This window comes from Clarias gariepinus, chromosome 1 (assembly GCF_024256425.1).
Source record: "Clarias gariepinus isolate MV-2021 ecotype Netherlands chromosome 1, CGAR_prim_01v2, whole genome shotgun sequence".
NCBI lineage: Eukaryota > Metazoa > Chordata > Actinopteri > Siluriformes > Clariidae > Clarias > Clarias gariepinus.
Genome location: NC_071100.1, coordinates 26450534 through 26469909, shown reverse-complemented (window position 1 = coordinate 26469909; position 19376 = coordinate 26450534). Strand labels below are relative to the sequence as shown.

The 19376-nt window shown below is 37.4% G+C and overlaps 1 protein-coding gene across 2 annotated transcripts in view; it reads right to left on the bottom strand.

Moving 5' to 3' along the window:
* Positions 1 to 286: 286 nt before the first annotated feature.
* The window catches only part of col4a6 (collagen, type IV, alpha 6), a 79434-nt gene continuing 60344 nt past the window's right edge, over positions 287 to 19376 (bottom strand). The window contains exons 21-47 of one of the 2 annotated variants that reach the window (XM_053504990.1): positions 18611 to 18697; positions 18349 to 18506; positions 17999 to 18178; positions 17625 to 17808; positions 14458 to 14508; positions 13320 to 13391; positions 13103 to 13210; positions 12381 to 12599; positions 12142 to 12300; positions 9144 to 9308; positions 8557 to 8700; positions 8299 to 8415; positions 7894 to 8075; positions 7730 to 7793; positions 7531 to 7605; positions 7056 to 7163; positions 6857 to 6964; positions 6503 to 6574; positions 6262 to 6381; positions 5973 to 6092; positions 5612 to 5773; positions 5073 to 5171; positions 4811 to 4957; positions 4425 to 4541; positions 3198 to 3389; positions 2730 to 3016; positions 287 to 1878 (exon numbers count right to left, since the gene is read on the bottom strand). In XM_053504990.1, the coding sequence (XP_053360965.1) occupies positions 1618 to 1878; positions 2730 to 3016; positions 3198 to 3389; positions 4425 to 4541; positions 4811 to 4957; positions 5073 to 5171; positions 5612 to 5773; positions 5973 to 6092; positions 6262 to 6381; positions 6503 to 6574; positions 6857 to 6964; positions 7056 to 7163; positions 7531 to 7605; positions 7730 to 7793; positions 7894 to 8075; positions 8299 to 8415; positions 8557 to 8700; positions 9144 to 9308; positions 12142 to 12300; positions 12381 to 12599; positions 13103 to 13210; positions 13320 to 13391; positions 14458 to 14508; positions 17625 to 17808; positions 17999 to 18178; positions 18349 to 18506; positions 18611 to 18697 (3758 nt within the window). In that variant the 3' untranslated portion in view covers positions 287 to 1617. The remainder of the gene's footprint in view (positions 1879 to 2729; positions 3017 to 3197; positions 3390 to 4424; positions 4542 to 4810; positions 4958 to 5072; positions 5172 to 5611; positions 5774 to 5972; positions 6093 to 6261; positions 6382 to 6502; positions 6575 to 6856; positions 6965 to 7055; positions 7164 to 7530; positions 7606 to 7729; positions 7794 to 7893; positions 8076 to 8298; positions 8416 to 8556; positions 8701 to 9143; positions 9309 to 12141; positions 12301 to 12380; positions 12600 to 13102; positions 13211 to 13319; positions 13392 to 14457; positions 14509 to 17624; positions 17809 to 17998; positions 18179 to 18348; positions 18507 to 18610; positions 18698 to 19376) is intronic. The other variant, XM_053504991.1, reaches the window with a different exon arrangement.

Below are 19376 nucleotides of genomic sequence, written 5' to 3'. Positions count from 1 at the left end.
AGATACATGGTATTTATACAGTATAAATAATAATTTACTTGAAATTTAATTTTTTATGTCCATGAACTGTAAGCCATATGCATCTGAATATTAAAAAAACTTGTAATATTTTACTTTACATGTAATAAACCTAGAATATACAAGTGTTAAATATAATTAAAATGAAAAAATAATACCAAAAATATTTTCCCACAATATTATTTTTTTTTGCACTGTACAGTACATATTTTTTGATAAAATTGATGTAAAGTAATGAAATAAATAACAGGTCAGCGGGGTCCATTCGTATTATTTAGTTTCAACACTATTTATTAAAGAGCACACTTACACACTAAAACAGCTTTGGTAGGAAAAAAATCTCTGTATCAACACTAATACTGGAAATCCAACTATGTGACAGACCTAAATGTATGTAGTGGAACATTTATTTATTTAATTACATATGAATCAGCGTAAGAAAAATACAAATACTGTTATAATATGAACATAAAGTAATATATGCCTTATAAGCCATCCTTAATGTACAAATCATATACCCTTGTTTTTCAATTTACTTAATAGTTTTTTCTACAATAGGATGAAACAGCAATTTAATGGTTTACACACATCACAGATAAAACCATACTGAAAGGCTACAAAGAGAGCTAAATAAGCTAGCGAATGTAGTGGTTACATATTAAAGGACTTTGCAAACATGCTGTAGAAAGACTATATTATAACAGCAGTGATTACAGACATTTCCTGTGACTGTACATACTGTACTGTATTCTTCTGGATGTGGAAAGCAGTAAATATCTAATGCACTGATGCTCAGCTGAATATCTCCTTGTAGGCTACATAGTAGTAAAGGTGATTATGAGGATGAAACAGATTTAGTTCATATGTGTGTAGTGAGTCTATTAATTAGTGTTTGATGATGTGAGACTTTTTTTTTTTTAGAATTAATTGAGATATTTTGCAAGTGGAATGTTAATTTTCAGCAGTTGCTAATACGATTATGTTGTTTTTTCCCCCCTGATATTTAGTTCAGTGCAATATTTTATGGATACATGCGTGGGGGGGGGGGGGGGGGGTAGCAGGATTGTAATTTCAAGTGATAACCACAAGCCACAATCTTCCTCATTCGTGTTTACCAGTATAAAAAGTGCTAATTTGGCATATTATCATTTGTTTTATAAGGCAGAAAACTCTTCCCCCCCAAATGGCATCATTTTCATCACTGATTCAGACTAGTGCACTTTTGACCGTGTGAACCAGAAGATTTTTGGCTTGTGTTACAAAATGCTTGCAGTCTCACATTAATGTTTTAGTGCTTCCCATCGGGAATTTGGGACACACTCTCCGAGGTAGCCGTGAATATGTAAGACAAACAATGAATATTTCAAATAAAAATAAAACAATGCATTTTCTTGTAGCACCAATGTTTATAAGTGAAATAAGTGAAAAAAAAGACTCAGAGCTCTTTGCCCCCGTAAATCATGGACTTGTCATAGGCTCCAAAAAACACCACAAAGAGAGGGTCTCATAAAGTCTGTCATTCATTCGCTGCTTTGTTCATTTTAGTTCTTTATTCATTCTGCTAAAAGTCCCCTCTTCTTTCCTGGAGTGTGCACAGGGCTACAGGATCTTCATGCAGACTTGGCAGCGGCTGATGCGGCCACGGTACTGACCTCCCTTCAGGGTCTCTGAATCAGGACTTTGTGTAAACTGCCTCTCCTGTTGCACAGTGGTTAGCCAGAAGCTATGTTTGTTATTGAAGAAGAAGCAGGTGCCCCGAGCACCGTTGCATTCGATAAAAGGTGTTGCACGGAAGTCTTCTAAACACGATCCAGGAGAAACAAGGGACTGGCCACCTCCCTCTCCCCCTGCTGCCGTGTGCTGATCAGGGAGACACACAGTTAAACAAAGTTGCAAAATCAGAAACAGAATGAAGCATATGATTCTTGCCTGTACAATACAGAAAAAAATTAAACAAATCACCTTTCAGAGAAGGCAATTTACAAAACTTTAAAAGGCAACAACCATGCAACAAGCTTGAAAGGGACATAAGAACTGTTATTGCGAGCTATTTTAATGTTATGTTGGTATAATGATTGATAAAAGAGCAGAAGAGCCTTAATAGATGCCAAGATTTATTCATCTTCACTGTATAACTCATCCAATATGTAATTTTAACTTGCCAAGTTATATAATTCCTATATTGTTTTGAGTCCCTTAACTAACTACGTATAATTATATAGTGTGGCGTGGGCGGGGCGGCGGCTGACGACCAGCATGCTTTGCGGAAATGTCGGTGTGTTCACCATGATGGGGAAAGGTGTTTGGGTTAGTGACTTCGGCCCTGTTGTGTGTGTGTTGGGGTGTGTGACGTGTGAAATGTGCTCCAGTTCAAGCTAGTGCTGAATTGGATGTAGGCTCCTGAGTGAAGGTGCTGCTCATGCCTTACATGCTGTGTGCTTAATAAAGTACTCCCAGCCATTGCATTGGGTAGCAAATAAGCTCACTCGTCTCTCCAGCATTCTTTCAGGCGATAAAAACGCTACAATAGGTAATTATTAGGTAGGAACTTGTATAGCAATTCATTGTCATTCTTATATGAAATCTGCAGCAGAATGTTTATTACCCAGCCTGCAAACATACTGTACCAGAAACATTTACTGTTCTGAAAAATCATGAACATTTAAGGTTTTCATAAGATATATAGAAAGCCAGTGTGTGCCATGTCTTACCATGAGGAAAGAGTAACCAATCCACAGACTCCTCCACCCATGTGGACAGGTTGGAATAGTGATATCTTGGCTGTGGACAGCCACAGCTTGAGATGGGGCTTCGCACACTGAACAACGGCTGATGTACTGATTGATCTGCTCATCGGCCACAGGCATCATGGGAATGGGTGCTGTTGTGGACAGCCAGTAGGACTTGTCATTGCGGCTGGCGTAGTAACATAGTTCATTGGTTGTGCAGTAAAGAAAGGGAATAGTGTTGAAACGAGGTAGACAGGAACCAGCCAATCCTGGAATATTAAATAGAGAAAGTGAGAAAACTAAATATGGCAGACGATTGAAACAAAAATTGATGAACACTAAGTTTGTCCTTACATTGACATTTGACTTTTGAGACACCAGTGATGTTAACATTTTTGCATGTTTGCTAAGGTTATTACACAAACTTTCTAACCTCTTTAAGTGTCTTACCCAGATCTTGATTATGAGCCTTCTCCTGTCCTTCTACATAAAGCAAGCTGTAGCCATCCCACAACTTGTCCATGCCTTGAGGACACATCGGCACCTGGGTGGACTGGCTGTGCTTCACCAGCGTGTAGCCAATCCCAGTGGCACGTCCAGGCAGACCTGAAGGACCTGGCTGACCTTGCCTACCAGGAAAACCTGAGAAAGTAACAGGGATGAAAAGAAAATAAACAGGAAAAAAAAGGAAATATGAATATTGTAGCAGAATACAAGCAAAAGTGAAATGTTACCCCAGGAGTAAAAGTGGTATGTACTCATATTTGTTCATTAGGATTTGTTAATTCCCATAGATTCTATGCATACTTTGACAAATATACACTACCGTTCAAAAGTTTAAGAACATTTTCTAACTCCATGATGGTACCTGATTTTTTTTTCTTTCTACATTGTAAAGGAATGCTGAAGGCATTCAAAAATGCATTAATCTCCTTTGAACAGTTGATATTGAGATGTGTCTGCTACTTATGCTCTGTAACGACTTCATAACGCCTCAAATCTGAGGTGCTGTTAATTGGTCATTTTTCTGTCTTGTCTTAAAATAACAACTAACTGTTGTTTTTGCTGTTGTTACATAATTACCTAATCCCATATGTGTTATTTTATAGTGTTGAAATCCCCAATATTGTTGTAGAATATAGAAAATAAATTGAAATGTAGAAATAAATAGTAAAGATTTCAAATTGTAGAAAATTTAACTGCTCAGTTTAATAGGAACTGTGGTAAACAATGGTTTATCACTTCACAAGGATGAACAAGCTTGCTCATCAGTAAGTGCAGATCCTTGGAGACATGGCATTAATTTTATGCATAATATGAATATTACATCATAAATATTTGTAAGTAAGCTACATATATAGCTAATTAATAAATTGTTAAAATTACATGGCCTATTAGGCTAACATGATCAGGCTACCAACCCCTCATCAGACACTACTGTACCTTCAGGGTTCATAATCACTAAGCTTGTGGAGTGGGGCTTACATATACCCAAGTAAATGACTGTTTACTGTTGATGACGTATACCTGATAATGCCATTTCCTGCCTCATTGAACATGTCAGATCACCTGGACGTAGAGTGGATCTTAACCCCCCCACTATTCTGTTCCTGCTTAAACATAATCCTTTTTCACTAACTGCTCTCTGGATTAGTTACTCAAATATATTCAACTCACCTATGGTACCAACAGGTCCTTGATATCCTGGAAATCCAGGGTCTCCAGTGGGCCCGGAAGGTCCAGCTGGACCAGTGCGCCCAGGTTTGCCTATTGATCCAATTTTTCCTTTGGGGCCTACAGGTTTTAACAAGAAGTACAAATCCAGTATATGTGCAATACAGTAAACCTTAAAGTAAACTATAAAGCTACAATTATAGCTGTAAACTATAAAGGTATATTACTTTCTTTAAAAACAGAAATCCACCTCACAAAGACGCAGTGAATGCCTCTTTGTCATAGACCAATTTGTTTTGTTTTTTTAACATCTACTAATGATGGACCATAAGTTATCAACATTATTTGTACATACATAAAAAATTATGAAATCTGTTTATGCAGCTTACCTTGACGTCCAGGGAAGCCAGGTCGTCCTCGTGTTCCTGTATAGCCAGTGGGGCCAGTGTCTCCCTGTGGACCAGGACTGCCAGTTGGCAATTCATCTAGCTTTGGTGGGACAACAATTCCTGGAAGTCCTTTCCTACCAACATTACCTAAAAAAGACATAGATTTTAAGAAACAACATGTATTTAAGAAATGATTTAACTTTAAAGAAGTACATGTATGATAAACCGACTGGATTTTAAAAAATAGGGTAAATTTACTGACCCATCCTTCCTTTTGCTCCTTTGTTACCATAGCCTCCCTGATCTCCAGGAAATCCTGGCCGTCCTGGTAGTCCACGGTTTCCAGGGTCTCCTCTCTGTCCTGAAGGAGACAGAAAAAGATATTATGATATTAGGGCAAACTTACTTCATCAAAAATGCCATTACTTTCCGGGGAAGTTAGGGCACAAGGTAGGATAGACCCTGGATGGGGGTGCCGACCCATTCTAAGGCATAAGCACACACTCATTCATATACTGAGGGCAATTTGGAAATGCCAGTCAACCTATAACATATGGTCTTTACACTGTGGGAGGAAACCAGAATACCCAGAGGAAGCATGCCAAGAACAGGGAGAACATACAAAATCTGGTGGTGAGATTCTAATACAACACCCTGGAGGTGCAAGGCAACAGTGCTCCCCCTAAGCCACCAGAACGCCTTAATGTAACATACCAAAATACAAAAAATGTACAGTCATTTATGAAGCTAATTATTTAGTGTCTTGATGTGCAATGTTATAATAATCCTTTATATCAGCACCTTTAAATCCTGGGTTGCCAGGTGGCCCACGTCCTCCTGGAAATCCAGGATCACCACGTTTCCCAGAGATTCCAGGTGATCCAGGAAATCCAGGATCTCCTCTATCACCCTGGTCTGTTCCAGGCCCAGACGGACCACGAGGACCAAGGGGTCCAGGAAGGCCTATAAAAGAGAACATTTTAAAAGGATCCTCAGTTGGCTGGCTCAGTAAGAGATTAGTTAGATCGATGGAAGGATGTTAACGCAATGTAATTTAAAAGGTGTTTTAAAAAAATCTTAATCTTTGCCATCTCTGATTTATTTTTTTTGTGTGAAAAAACTATTATACTAAAACTGGACAGTCATTTAAAAGCAGGCTTACCCCTTTCACCATCTAGTCCAGGAAGACCAACATCTCCTGGAGGACCACGGACATCAGCAGAAGTGGATGGTCCCCCACGAGGACCTGGAGGACCTGGAAAGCCTGGCTGTCCAGGGTAACCTAGCAAAAACAACACGAATATGATCAACATTTTACAGCAAATGCTGCCATATACAGTACTGGAACAGAGCTTTTTAAATTTAATTTTGGCTTACTGCTGCCTAGCTTGCTAAATAAACATTATGACTGTGTTTGACAGAGCTGTTTATAAGGTATGTTATTTTCTTACCAACATCTCCCCTGGCTCCCTTTACTCCTGGAAATCCTGGTGCTCCGGGCAATGATGAGCCTCTCTCTCCCTTTAAACCTTTTAAACCAGGAGCTCCAGTCTGACCGCCCTCCACTACACCTGTAAACAGATTTAACTACATTACTTTGAGTTTTGTAGATAGATTACCAAAGGCTGGTTGCTGACTGTTTATGGACTAATTTTAAATGCAGGAACTATCAATAGCTGTGAATGCTCTTACCAGGTACGCCTGGTTGACCTTTGGGTCCTAAAAGTCCATTAAGTCCATCTAAACCAGGGAATCCAGATAAACCTAGAGGGAATTAGCAAAAATGCAATATTAAACATACTTTAAAAAATAATTCTGTAAAATAAATGTTTAGCTAGAACGTTCAGGTACAAGACCCAGGCATTATAGAGTTTTAAAATTGTGCTGGTTATTTGATTCAAAACCTAACCAGTTTCTTAATGTATGGCTATAGTGGCAAAGACATACATAACTTCTATAAAGACACATCTTAAGCAAAAAATAACATGCAAGGAAGACATCTTGGCTGTAAATGTAGAAGAAAACAATGCTCTTTGATCGACTGACCTTTCTCTCCTGGTCGACCTGGAGATCCAGGAAAACCCGATTCACCATCCTGTCCTCTCTGACCTGGAAAGCCAGGGAGACCTCTACTGCCCTGGGACCCAGGTGAACCTGACAGAAGGCACATGATGTACAAGAGAAGGTTAAAAAAAAAAGTGCTTAGAATAATAAACAAATAAAAGAAGATGTGTGTGAAAAATACCTCCTGGCCCTGTCCTTCCTGGATCGCCAGGTAGACCTTTCTGCCCAGTATATCCAAACCCTCCTGGAAAACCCTGAGAACCTTGAGCACCATCAAGGCCTGAGATACCTGTGCATCAAAAACAACTTTTCTGTATTACATTATCAAATACTATAGATTAGTTTAAAAGTCTACAATCTAAGTTTTATATTACATGGTCATTATTTTTAAAAGCCTTTTAGTATAATGTTCGCACATTGTGGAGGTAAGTTCATTAATAGCAGCAGTAATTGGTATTGGTTATTAACATGTTCATTATTTTAGGCCAAGTGTTTATCTTCAGAAATCATCAAGATCTCTAGCCATACCTGTATTTTTTTACATTTTACCAATATAGTACAAGGTTACTTCACTTATATTGAAACCATTAACATAATATCAGCTAATAATTACAAGCAAGGGTTTTAGTAATGGTAAATGATAATAGAAAACTTACCAGGGAATCCAGAATCTCCCACGAGTCCCCTTCGTCCAGGGGCCCCAGGTACTCCACTGGAGTCTCCTTTCTCCCCTTTTGGAACAGAAATAATAGTATGATCATTATGTTAAATATAACCAGATACATAGCCATATACTACAGTTTAAAAATTACTTGACTAGTGTACAAGCTTGTTTATAGGCAAAGAGGAACTCACCTTTGTTACCAGGCAATCCTGAAGTGCCAGGTGAGCCAAACAAACCAGGAATTCCATCATCACCCTGCAAAAAGGAATAAAATATATCAGTTAACCTCCAATACATAGTCTTCAAAGATTATATAAATCTATGTTACAAAGTCTATTTTAGACACAAGGCTTACCCTAGGTCCAGGCATGCCCGGGAAACCTATAACCCCTGGTGACCCTTTAGGTCCTGCAAATCCTGAGGAACCTGGGCGTCCTTGGAAACCTGGATCACCAGGTAGACCTTTAGCTTGGTCAGCGAATCCTGGCTGACCAGGAAAGCCTGGTTGACCAGGTAAACCTGGGGTTCCCTTATCACCTGTTTAAAAACGATCAATGTCACATAACTGGAATAGGATGCTGACAGAGTACAATTTCTAGGCTTAAAAAAGTAACTGCTCTGTTAAGATTATGTTCAAGCTAAACTTTGACCATCACTGGTATGAAACAATTTTATCTTCATGATGCTTCTTTTTCTGTTAAGCTACAGTTGTCTGTTCATGGGTAGATGAGAGATAGCAGCCATGGGATTGTTTCTATACCTCTCGGGCCTGGAAAACCAGGCAGTCCAGTAGCTCCAGGAGCACCTCGGTCCCCTTTCTGATGAAGTGAAATAGGTGGAGCGGGAGGCCCTACTGGGCCTGGTTCTCCATGATCCCCTACAAAATACACACACACACACACACACACACACACACACACACTTTTTAAAGCCTTTTTTACATGGTAGAATATTAAAAATCAACAATCATCATATCTCATCAACATGATAATTGGTACGTATTAAGACTTTATAATACCTTTAACGCCACGCGGGCCATTTAATCCAAGGTTGCCATCAAATCCCGGGGTTCCAGACTGTCCTTTACCCCCTGGTTGTCCATTGCCTCCAAAACGCCCGGGTGATCCAGGGAATCCCACTAATCCAGGAAATCCCTTCTCCCCTAGGAAACATCCATGTCAGTGGAGACATTATACATACTGCCTTACACATTTTAGTGCTTTTTCTGCTTCAGCACTCCCACTTCAATGCAAAAAATTCTGTTTGTTAAAATCTAGTCTAAATTCTGCTGTTAATTAGTTCAATTACAGTAGGTGTGCTGCGGGCTAAAAAAGCACTAAAATGTGCAGGGCTGTGGTTACCCAGGACAGTATAATATGATGGCTGGAAGGATGACACAGTACTAATACTTATAAAAAGTGATGGAAAATTTTTGATAGAAAATTAAAAGGGAGAAATGAGATGTTAGCTATTTTGCAATTAGGAGACACTGTTTGCAAAATGCTTTTAGTTTTGCATGAAGACTGAAATAAATACATCTTGTCATCCTATCAGGATTGCTTTATATTTTTAGCAAAAATAAACTTTTTCACTAACTACCCCTACCTTTTGCTCCTGGCCTTCCTAATTGGCCATTACGTCCTGGAATACTATCTCCAGGACGTCCCCTTTGTCCTGGTAGTCCGGGCATTCCAGGTCGCCCTAAAGAACCCTTTCTACCCAGGCCTTGGCGACCTGGTTCTCCTTTTGTACCCTTGTAGCCTGGAACACCTAGGAGACCACAAACATGAGGGTCAAACACCATTGACAGGGTCATACTGTATTTAAAATAGCAACAGCAAACTCTTTCTAGTTAGTAATAGCAGGAAACTGCAGAAGAAGATAAATAATAAGCCTATTATTAATGACAATGATTTACTGAATGCTTAAAATTGGTGCTTTTGCGGTATGTGAACGTTCCAGTATTTTGTACTACATATCTATCAATTGCACATTTTATTGCAGAACACTGACATAACCAGCGATTACTGAGCAGGTTTTAAGTCCCATTAATAAATTCTTATGAGCTAATGACTTACACCGATTTCACTTAAACTGCCTGTCTTCTTCAGACACAATTCATCATTCAGCACCCCATTCATTCATTTAAATGATATCTCATTTCAACACCATGCTAATTTACTGAATTGCCATTTTAGTACCATATTACTTTATATAACGTATATGCATTAATTTCAAATCTGGTGGCTTGAACATCCTCCAAAAAAGAGAGCTAATTTAAAATGAGTAACAATGTGACAGGTAGAAATTCTGATGAGATAAAATAGGTAATCCAATTATGTCATAGTATACAAGGAGTTTTTAAGAAAGTGCCAATGATTCTAGAGCGAGAAGCTGGCAAGGCTCACCAGTTAATTATCCACTACATTCAGGATAACATTAGTACAGTACATAGTATAATCAAAGATATCATGATGTTGGCCGAGAACACTTTAGCATTTGTGCTTTGTCGATTAACAGCATTTGATGCTGCATTTACAGTTACAACTTAAGGCTTAAGGAAGCTACAGTATATATCAATACTGTCAAGAGGCATCAAAGACTTTTATTCACTTTGTCTCATCTGAGATGGAGAGTGGCACACTGGAAACATGTATTGTGGTGCGATGAGTCAACATTTTAAATAGTTTTTGGAAACTGTCATATTTTTTTGTGCCAAAGAGGAAAAGGACTACCAGCTGTTTAGACTAACAGTATCAAGTCTAAAACCCAGCATCAGTCAAGGATAATGGGGTATGTCCCTAGAATAGGTACCAGGGCAACTGATGCAAAAAAATATGTTTTTTTTTTTTGGAGCATCATATGCTGCCAACCAAAATGCATCGTTCAGCGACATCCTTGTATTTTACAAGCTAAACACAGGGTACGGGTGCTAGACTGGCCTGCCTGCTCCATGTATGGTGCTTTATGAAGTGCAAAATATGGCAAGGAAGACCTTGTATAATTGCACAGCTGAAGATCAACATAATAGAATTTTTTTTGTAGGAAAATCCCACTAGCTAAACTTGACCAACTGGAGTCTTCAGTGCCCAAATGCTTAATAAGTGTAATTACATTAACAAAAAAGGTCACACATCGGTAAACAGTCAACTGTTTCAACTTTTTTAGGAGGAGGTTAAAGAGACCAGATTTGAAAAAAATGCATATTTTCAACAAACAATTACAGTTACATTTTAATCATCAAATAATGTAACGTTCCAATATAGTTTAAGGTGAAGAGATTTTACAGATGACTGCCAATTTCCATTTTTTATTGGAATTTCAGTTGCAATCAGCAATGTCACAACAGTACTGTGTATAAATTCATGAGCATATGAACTTACACTGATAAATTTCACGATAAAGATAAACAGTCAACAAAATAAGTTACATTTTTAAATTTCACTATTATATATTTGCAGTACATCAGTGATAAACACTACTAACACAATTCTGAAAAAATAACAGTAACAAATTTGCACATTTTAAAATACTAAATTATATCAGAAAAAAAATCATCTGATTCTAGAAATTTCTTTAAAGCTTCTTTTTGCAGTTAGGTTATGTTAATGTTATGCTAATGGCACACAAGCAGATTAGGATTATGACAGCGTAGCAAATGGCTGGAGTCTAGCTACATTAGTGCTGCTTGGTTGCATTGGTGAAAGGTTTAACTGGCAACTGCTCATTATGGACATATATGCTGTATGTACACACAAGAACTGTACACATACATTTAAAGTAAGAGTTAAACAAAAATAAACTGCGTTGATACAAATAAATGGTTGTATTGTATAATGAATTATAAATGTCATTAATATTCCTCATCATCAAAAATTATTTGGTGATGGGAAACTGGAATGGTATATAAAGTGAAAAGTATCTCTCTCAATAAGCTTAATTAAGCAGCAAAGCATAATCCCTTTTACTAAGTGCTTTGGTTAGAAAATTCATATGCTCTAAATTCTGGAGCAAGCTAAAAAAAATTATAGAAAAGAATCAGCTGTTAGACAAATATTAGCTCTATAAAGAAGTACTGGGTTGATAACTCTCACCTTTGCAGCCTTGACACCACAAATGGAAGGGATGGGAAGATGGAGATAATAAGAGACAAAGAGACAAAAAGGAAAGGGGGAGGATAGTGAGATAATAAAGGAATGAAATGAGATGCATTGTGGGAAAGAGTCCAGAGGAGAATGTATTGACAAAAAGAAGAGCAGTCAGAGGACATAATGATTATTACACCACCAGCTGTGATGGAACACAAGTGCTTAATAGTTATTTTACTTTTTATTAGTTAGCTTATTTTACACTATTTTACTTTATCCTATATTGCCATACTTGTTCTGAATTGTTTTTTTATAAAGTGCTCTTTAGGTTGGCTCGACTTTATACAAAAACAAAGATGCATTCAATTAAATGCTTTAAGAAAGAGGACTGAATTACTGTATTCTATAATATAATGCAGTTGGTTTTCTCAAATGATCCACCAGAACATCAAGAATTACAGATGGACAATTTAATATGCAATGAAGAATAACCATTTTACTGCTTGCTGTATTACCTGCAGGTCCAGGGAATCCAGGATTACCAGGTGGACCTTGAGGTCCTTCGATATCAGAAAGGCTCACACCCCGTGGACCTGGCTGCCCTGGAGGTCCTTGTAAGCCACTGGGACCACGCTCACCCTTTATACCTGGGTTACCACTACGTCCATCAAAACCTATAAGAGGAAATATTATCCATAAGTGCAGTATTGAAACCTAAACAAAAATAGTTCTGAGATGAGGTCATTAAACCTACCAACTGCACCCGATAATCCGGGAGTGCCTGGTTGGCCCTTGTCTCCAGGTGCTCCTGCTTGTCCTGGACGTCCGGGTATTCCTGGAGCAGCCCCTAAAATTTCACCACGTTCTCCTTTTGCTCCTTGCAACCCAGGACGGCCATCTTTTCCTGGAGCACCTGGAAGACCATCATGTGTTGTACCTGGTAAACCTGGATCACCTCTTGGCCCGGAGAAGCCTGTAAAATCAATTGTGTTCAAATAATTAATCGTAAGTTTTGCCCCAATGCAATTTTCCTTTATAAAGGTCATTTATACAGTAAACCATAACCACTAAGCCACCCACCTTACCTCAAAACTAGCATGCATCCTTTCAACCATTTCAACCACTAAAATAACTCATGCTAAACAATAAATTGCAGTGCTTTACTAAAAAGCACATTGTATTTGCTTAAATGAAGGAAATGTTCCATTATTATCACTGCCAAAAATATATGAATATAAACAAAAATACAAGAAATGCCTCAGGAAGACGTACAGTAATTCCTTCGTCACAAAATGTAATTTGTGAGTCGGAATATTACATGTCTGTATACATATAATTATGACATTTGTCACAAGTTGTAATTTTTTGTTCCATCTTTTGGAAAAATATCGGTGAATCAGTGTTTTGGCCTGAAAAGTGCTGAGATGTATCACACAGTTCCTTTCATGTTCTTCTAAATGTTGACTAAAATCATACCTTGGGCTCCGGGTTGACCTCCGATCCCTGGATCTCCTCTCTCACCTTTTGGCCCATCAAAACCTGGTGATCCACTTAGTCCTGGTGGACCTGGCTGTCCTTTTTGTCCTAACCAAGTACATGTTTACTTAAAACTAGATATGACATAGAATATTTACAAGCCAAGCTTTTCACTTTATCTTCATGATCAATTGCAGTGCAGGATGGAAAGAATTACCTTTAGATCCAGTCATTCCCCATGAACCTCTCTCCCCTGTTTCTCCCGTAATTATGCAGGGCAGTGACTGTCCTATGAAGATTCATCCAATCATTATTTACAGGCTCAAATCCACAACACTGAGAAACAACTGTTTCTAACCCAACTTTTTAAAACAAAAATGTAAGTGAATGAATTTGTGTTAAACAAAGAAAAATAATATAAAAGAAAATAATTATTCAATAACACAGTTCAAATAGGATATAACAACATTTAGTCCAGTAAAACTATAATATTTTTTTTTAAAAACTGCTCCAATTTAATCTAATTTATAATCATTCAAAAATATATATATGAACATATAGTATAACTATTTAGGTATCAATTAAAATATAACTAAGAAACAAGAAAAACTAAGAACAAAAAACATCACGTACCGTACATACAGTATACATAAACACATAATCACATGAGTATTTAAGCAAAAGATAAGAATTATTCCCGATTTAATAAATCATTTTATTTTTGTAATAATGTTTTTTAGGGAACTCTTAGCTAATATTCCATATAATTTTATTATAATTACATATAATTTTATAAAGTTATAACTAACTTTATATGGCCTTGACAAATTTGTCTAAATATGATCTATTTTGTTGAAATGATGTGAGATAATAAAGCATCTGCAATCATAATATACACCCTACAATGTAGTGTCTCAGGATTGATCACATGCACCAGGATTTGTTAGAGGATTGGATTTGTTAGCAATAAGAGTCAATGCACTGCCATTGTGTGCACTTGTTGTATGCACTGGTGTAAGCTGAAGACACAAAGCGGTAAGGGATGGCAGAGCAAACATATCATGTCAAGCATAGCAGGCAGTGAAAAAACCTACAGTATCATCCATGCTCTGATATACCCTGACATTTCCTTTTTTTTTTTACTCCACCAGCTTGTGGCTCCAGCTTACTCCAGAATATCCAACAGGTGCCCCCACTATTCCACTGGACACCACACCAAAATAGGACAAGAGCTGATTGGAGCAGACACCTTGAGCATATTTTAAAATGAATCATGCCAACGAAGGCCAAGCCTTTGATATCTGTTCCAATCAACCTGAACAACTTTCTACTGGCTACAGCTCTGGGCTCCTCACCTCCCTTTGTGAAAGAGGCTTCATTAAGCCTCGCCTGCCCACAGCTGTCACCTAGTCAGACAACATGCAAAGTGAAGAGAAATGGCAAGAGATGCGGTCAGTAAATCAGTCCATCAATCAGTTCATTCAGGGAGCATCATCAAATCATTTAAGGCATAAGCAGGAAGAAAATTATATCATTAGCAAGGAAAATAAAATAAATTAATTCAAGTAGACCAGGCATGTTCTGTTAAAGCATAGCAAAGTCTCATTTTTGCACACTTCCAATTTAGAGAAGGACGGAATGTGTAAGTGGATTTTAGTTAAAAGATACAGGTTATTTTTCTTGATGCTAGTTCCCAAAACTCTCAATTTCACAGAGAATAAATCAACCATTAAGTAGGAAAATACAGTATGTTAGCGCAAGCAGAGTAAGAAAAGAAATTTGTATGTACACATGTAAATCAAAACAGAATCTAAATTTGTGTACTTGTATGTAATGAATATTGAAACGCTTGCTGATTAGTTTTTTTTGGCCATCCCCAGACTCTCAAATAAATGCACTGGCATTTTGAGTTATCTGTAAAGGTGCAGAGAACTACAGGAACTAATTTATCATGAAATTTACCTTGTTACTTATACAATTAAGTCCCCGACTTACGAATGAGTTCTATTCCGGTAGCACGTTCGCAAGTCAGATTTGTTTCTAAGTTTAACAAAGTGAAACTTGTACACCTATAACACAAATATACAATATAAAGCATGTAATCCATTTTCACTACTTGATGCCATTTTGTATAAGACTTTTCCGAAATTAAGATTATTCACCATCTTTACAGGACAGCCATTTTCTATCATTGTGTTTCCGGACTAATACATTAAAACCTGTGAGGCTGACTTATTTCTCCCGCAACCTCACACACACCCATATACAATATACCGGACGAATGTTCGTAGAACTGCGGTCTGCTCTGCAGAAATTCGTAACTCGGGTGTTAAGTCAGGGACTACCTATATTACAGTATATTAGTCATATTAGGGGCTACAACTATTAGCCAACTACATATGGCAATATTATTTCATATTATGCATAACTAGCTCAGATAATGCATCTTAAACAAATATGAATGCATAACTGTAAGTTGTAGTAATTTTTCCTGCCAAGTTTGATTGCCAGATTCAGAACTAGTGTGGGCATCAGAATTCTGCAGGAAAAACAAGAAAAAGTTGTGCAATGTGCAGTGTTGATGGGTGTTGCCAATTCCCCGTACACTATACTGTACCTCGAAAAATGCACAAAAAATCATGAAAATAGTTAAAGCTACAACTTTTGAAAGAAACAGGTGCACAGTGGTGCACATTTCTGATTTCCATCGTTCTGTCCTGTTTTTCTTAAATTATTGTAATATTTATTTTATGTTTATTGAAACAAAATCTTCTTTATCTTTATTATACTGTAAATAAAACCCTGCAAAGAATTAGCAAAATGCTGCTTAGTAAACAAAGTAAAGTAAACATTTTACAGCGGCATTATGACCCACATTTATAATAAATTCTGACAGCATGTCCAACTATGCTACAGTATATGGTCATAAGTTTGTGAAGACCTGACCATCCCACCCATACATTGCTTCTTTCCCAGACTGTTTCTACAAAGTTGGAAATACATAATTAAACAGAATGTCTGTATATCATTTAGCATTACAATTTCCTATAACTAAAAGTAGGAGATAGTACCCAAATCAGTTGCATAATTTTAGTGACCCTGTACACAAACCGAGGTCTACTGTATGATAACATGATTTGGAGTGGAATAAGGATGAACTGTGTGAAGTGTCAAGCACAGAGCCCTGACCTCAACCTTGTTGAATACCTTTGGGATGTGCGGGAACGCTGACTGCACACCACCTGAACTCACTAATGTGTTTATAGCTAAATGAACACAAATCCTCACAGCGACATTACAAAGAATAACGGAGGTTATTATAATAGTAAAAGGGGACTAAATCTGGAATAGAATATTCAACAAGCACATCAAGGTGTATTGATGAGGTGTACACAAACTTTTAACGTTACAGTATAATGTAACTCTGTGATATTTCGGAATAGTTGTAAACCATAAACTTAAGCATATCCCAAAGAAAAACTGATTAAATGAATTAACATGCTTAATTGTGTCATTTGCATGCCTGTAAAGAAAGCAACATGACAGACTGGTTTTCAGACAGAAACAAAAAACCCAATGCAGGTTCCTGTGTTCTGAATAAAAATAGAAAGGAGCAAATGTGACAAAGTTACCATAAGAACACATATTCTCCAGCACACTCAGTAAAACCAAACAGCTATTTTACTTAAAGTACAGGTCAAACGTCTTGGGAGCATATAAAAAATGGCATAAGAAAAGATGCTTTTAAAACATTTCTGCATAAAAGAGCAACAAAAAGTAATAAAATAAACACAATAATATTTGGTGTGAAAACCCTTTGCTTGAAAAAAAAAAACTGTGTATAATTTAAAAAGTTGTTCTCATAACTTTGTCACACTTGTTATTTTCTATTTTCCTGCAAAAACCCACCTAAAAACTGGCCTGTCATGAAATATTTTGCAAACATTCTTCGGTAAGACATGACTTTATCACTACCAGTCAAAAGCTTCTAATTCCATTGTGTTTCCTGATTTTTTTTTTTACTTCTTATGCTTAGGGTGTCCAAAATATACTTTATAACAGGTCTAATCTGAGGTGTTGTTAATTGGTGATTTTTTCGACTGGTAACTCTAAATGAACGTCTCCTCTGCAGCAGAGGTTTTAGTTTTCCTGGGATGATCTTCACGAGAGCCAGTTTCATCATGGTGCTTGATGGGTTTTGCAAATGCAGTTGACAATATTGTTCTTGAAAGAACTATTCCAGAACAGCTGAGCTTCATGTCTTAAAATAACAACTGACTGTCGTTGTTGTTATTGTTGTTGGTATTACTTAACGCCAGATGTTTAAAAAAAATAATAATAAATCTAAATATATCAAATAAATCCAAATAAATCTAGAATGTAGAAAATAAATCCAAACTTTTGACTAGTGCATAGTGTGTACATGTACAGTATCTGTATTCAGATTCACAGGGATACAAAGACATGCATTTTCTGTTCACTTTGTGGGCAAATCCATCCTTCTGGTTTATCTAGAACTTACCTGGTGGTCCTGGAGGTCCAGGCTGCCCTGGAGGCCCACGGAAACCAGGATCACCTGGAAACCCTTTAACACCAGCCATGCCTGGGTAGCCAATGCCTGGTTCACCAGGTGCCCCAGGGTAGCCCTTCCGTCCAGGAGCTCCAGGAAAGCCTTTGTCTCCAATCACCCCCCAACCAGCATCTCCCTGCAAAGGAAAAGAGAAAGGGTAAGTATAAATAGTCTGACACACGGCATTTATTTTCTTTGTTACTTTTATATGTAACTGGCAATAAGTATTAATAATTGTAATTATAACATTATGTATTTTTGTTATACCATGCAAATTATTTTAGACCTGTTTGGATGCCTGACATATAACCACAATATCTACTTACAGGTGGTCCTGGTGGTCCGGGTAAACCAGGGGATCCACTTCTTCCCGGTTGACCCATGTCACCCGTAGGACCAGCAAGCCCTTGTTGGCCAATGCCACCCTTCAGTCCTCGTCCCGTTACATAATAAGGGTTTCCTTTCTCTCCTTTATACCCAGTAAAGCCAGGTTCTCCAAGCCGTCCCTTAAAACAGTGCAATGTTCGGTGCAGCATTAGGAACAAATCGTAGAAAGTCTACAGAGCAGCGCACATTTAAAGCATAATATTTCTTATTTGACTATGAGTCATGATTTGTGATATTCTACCAAGAGTATGCTTTAAACCTTTATTACATATTGGTGTCTGTCACTTACATTGGGTCCCTGTGGACCATTGTGTCCTGGAGGTCCTGGGTCACCAGCTTCTCCTTTCCGCCCATTTAGCCCTGGGAAACCTGGACTCCCTGGAAATCCCTGAGGGCCCTCGCTGCCAGAGTTTTCTACACCTTGGCAATTACAACTTCCAAGGTCACCTACAAAAAGGGGACAACCCACAATTTAAATATCTAGGACTTCTGACTTTACCAAGCCTCTGTGAACAAGAAACTGTGGACTCCCTAATTACATGATTCCTTACCTCTGCTTCCTTTAGCACCCTTCTCTCCCAGTTGACCTCTTTGGCCCTTTACACCTGGTGGTCCAGGCTGGTTGTCAGGAAACACAGCTGAAAGTGACAATAGTGACATAAATAGATTTAGTAAAATAACAACTTTTTCCATATGTTAAACTCTATGGTCTTATCATTATGTATTTTGTGTCAAATGCATGTACAGACTTTAATTAAGACTTAATAAAAAATATTTATTCAGTTATATGTTGAAAAGGTTTGTTAGTTACACCATAGTTGTTAAGTAAACACATTAAACAAAATTTGTGTAGATCTGTTCAATAAAAGTAGCTCTTTCCATTCCATCGAACATGAAAACCTACAGTACTGTATATGCCTACAAATATACCAAACTATTACAAGTAGGGTTGCAGAATTTGATTTAAAAAAATAACATATTTCAATTCTAACACAATACTAAATATCTTGACAAACTCCACATAAATTCCTAGCTATGCATATATTACCTGTATAAATTGCACAGGTCCAGGTATCCTCCCTATTTCTTTTTTCATGTGAAGCATGTTTCAGGGGCAAGATCATCCATTTATTTTATAATTGATCATTTATATACTTTTTTGGTCATACTGAGTAATAAACAAGTACAGGCAATCCAATTCACCAATAGGGGAAGAAATGAGTGAAATAATATTGTCTTTTTCACACCTAAAATTATAAAATTCTTCTAAAACAACACAACCAATCTAAAAAAAATTTACAGAATGATTCTAAATTC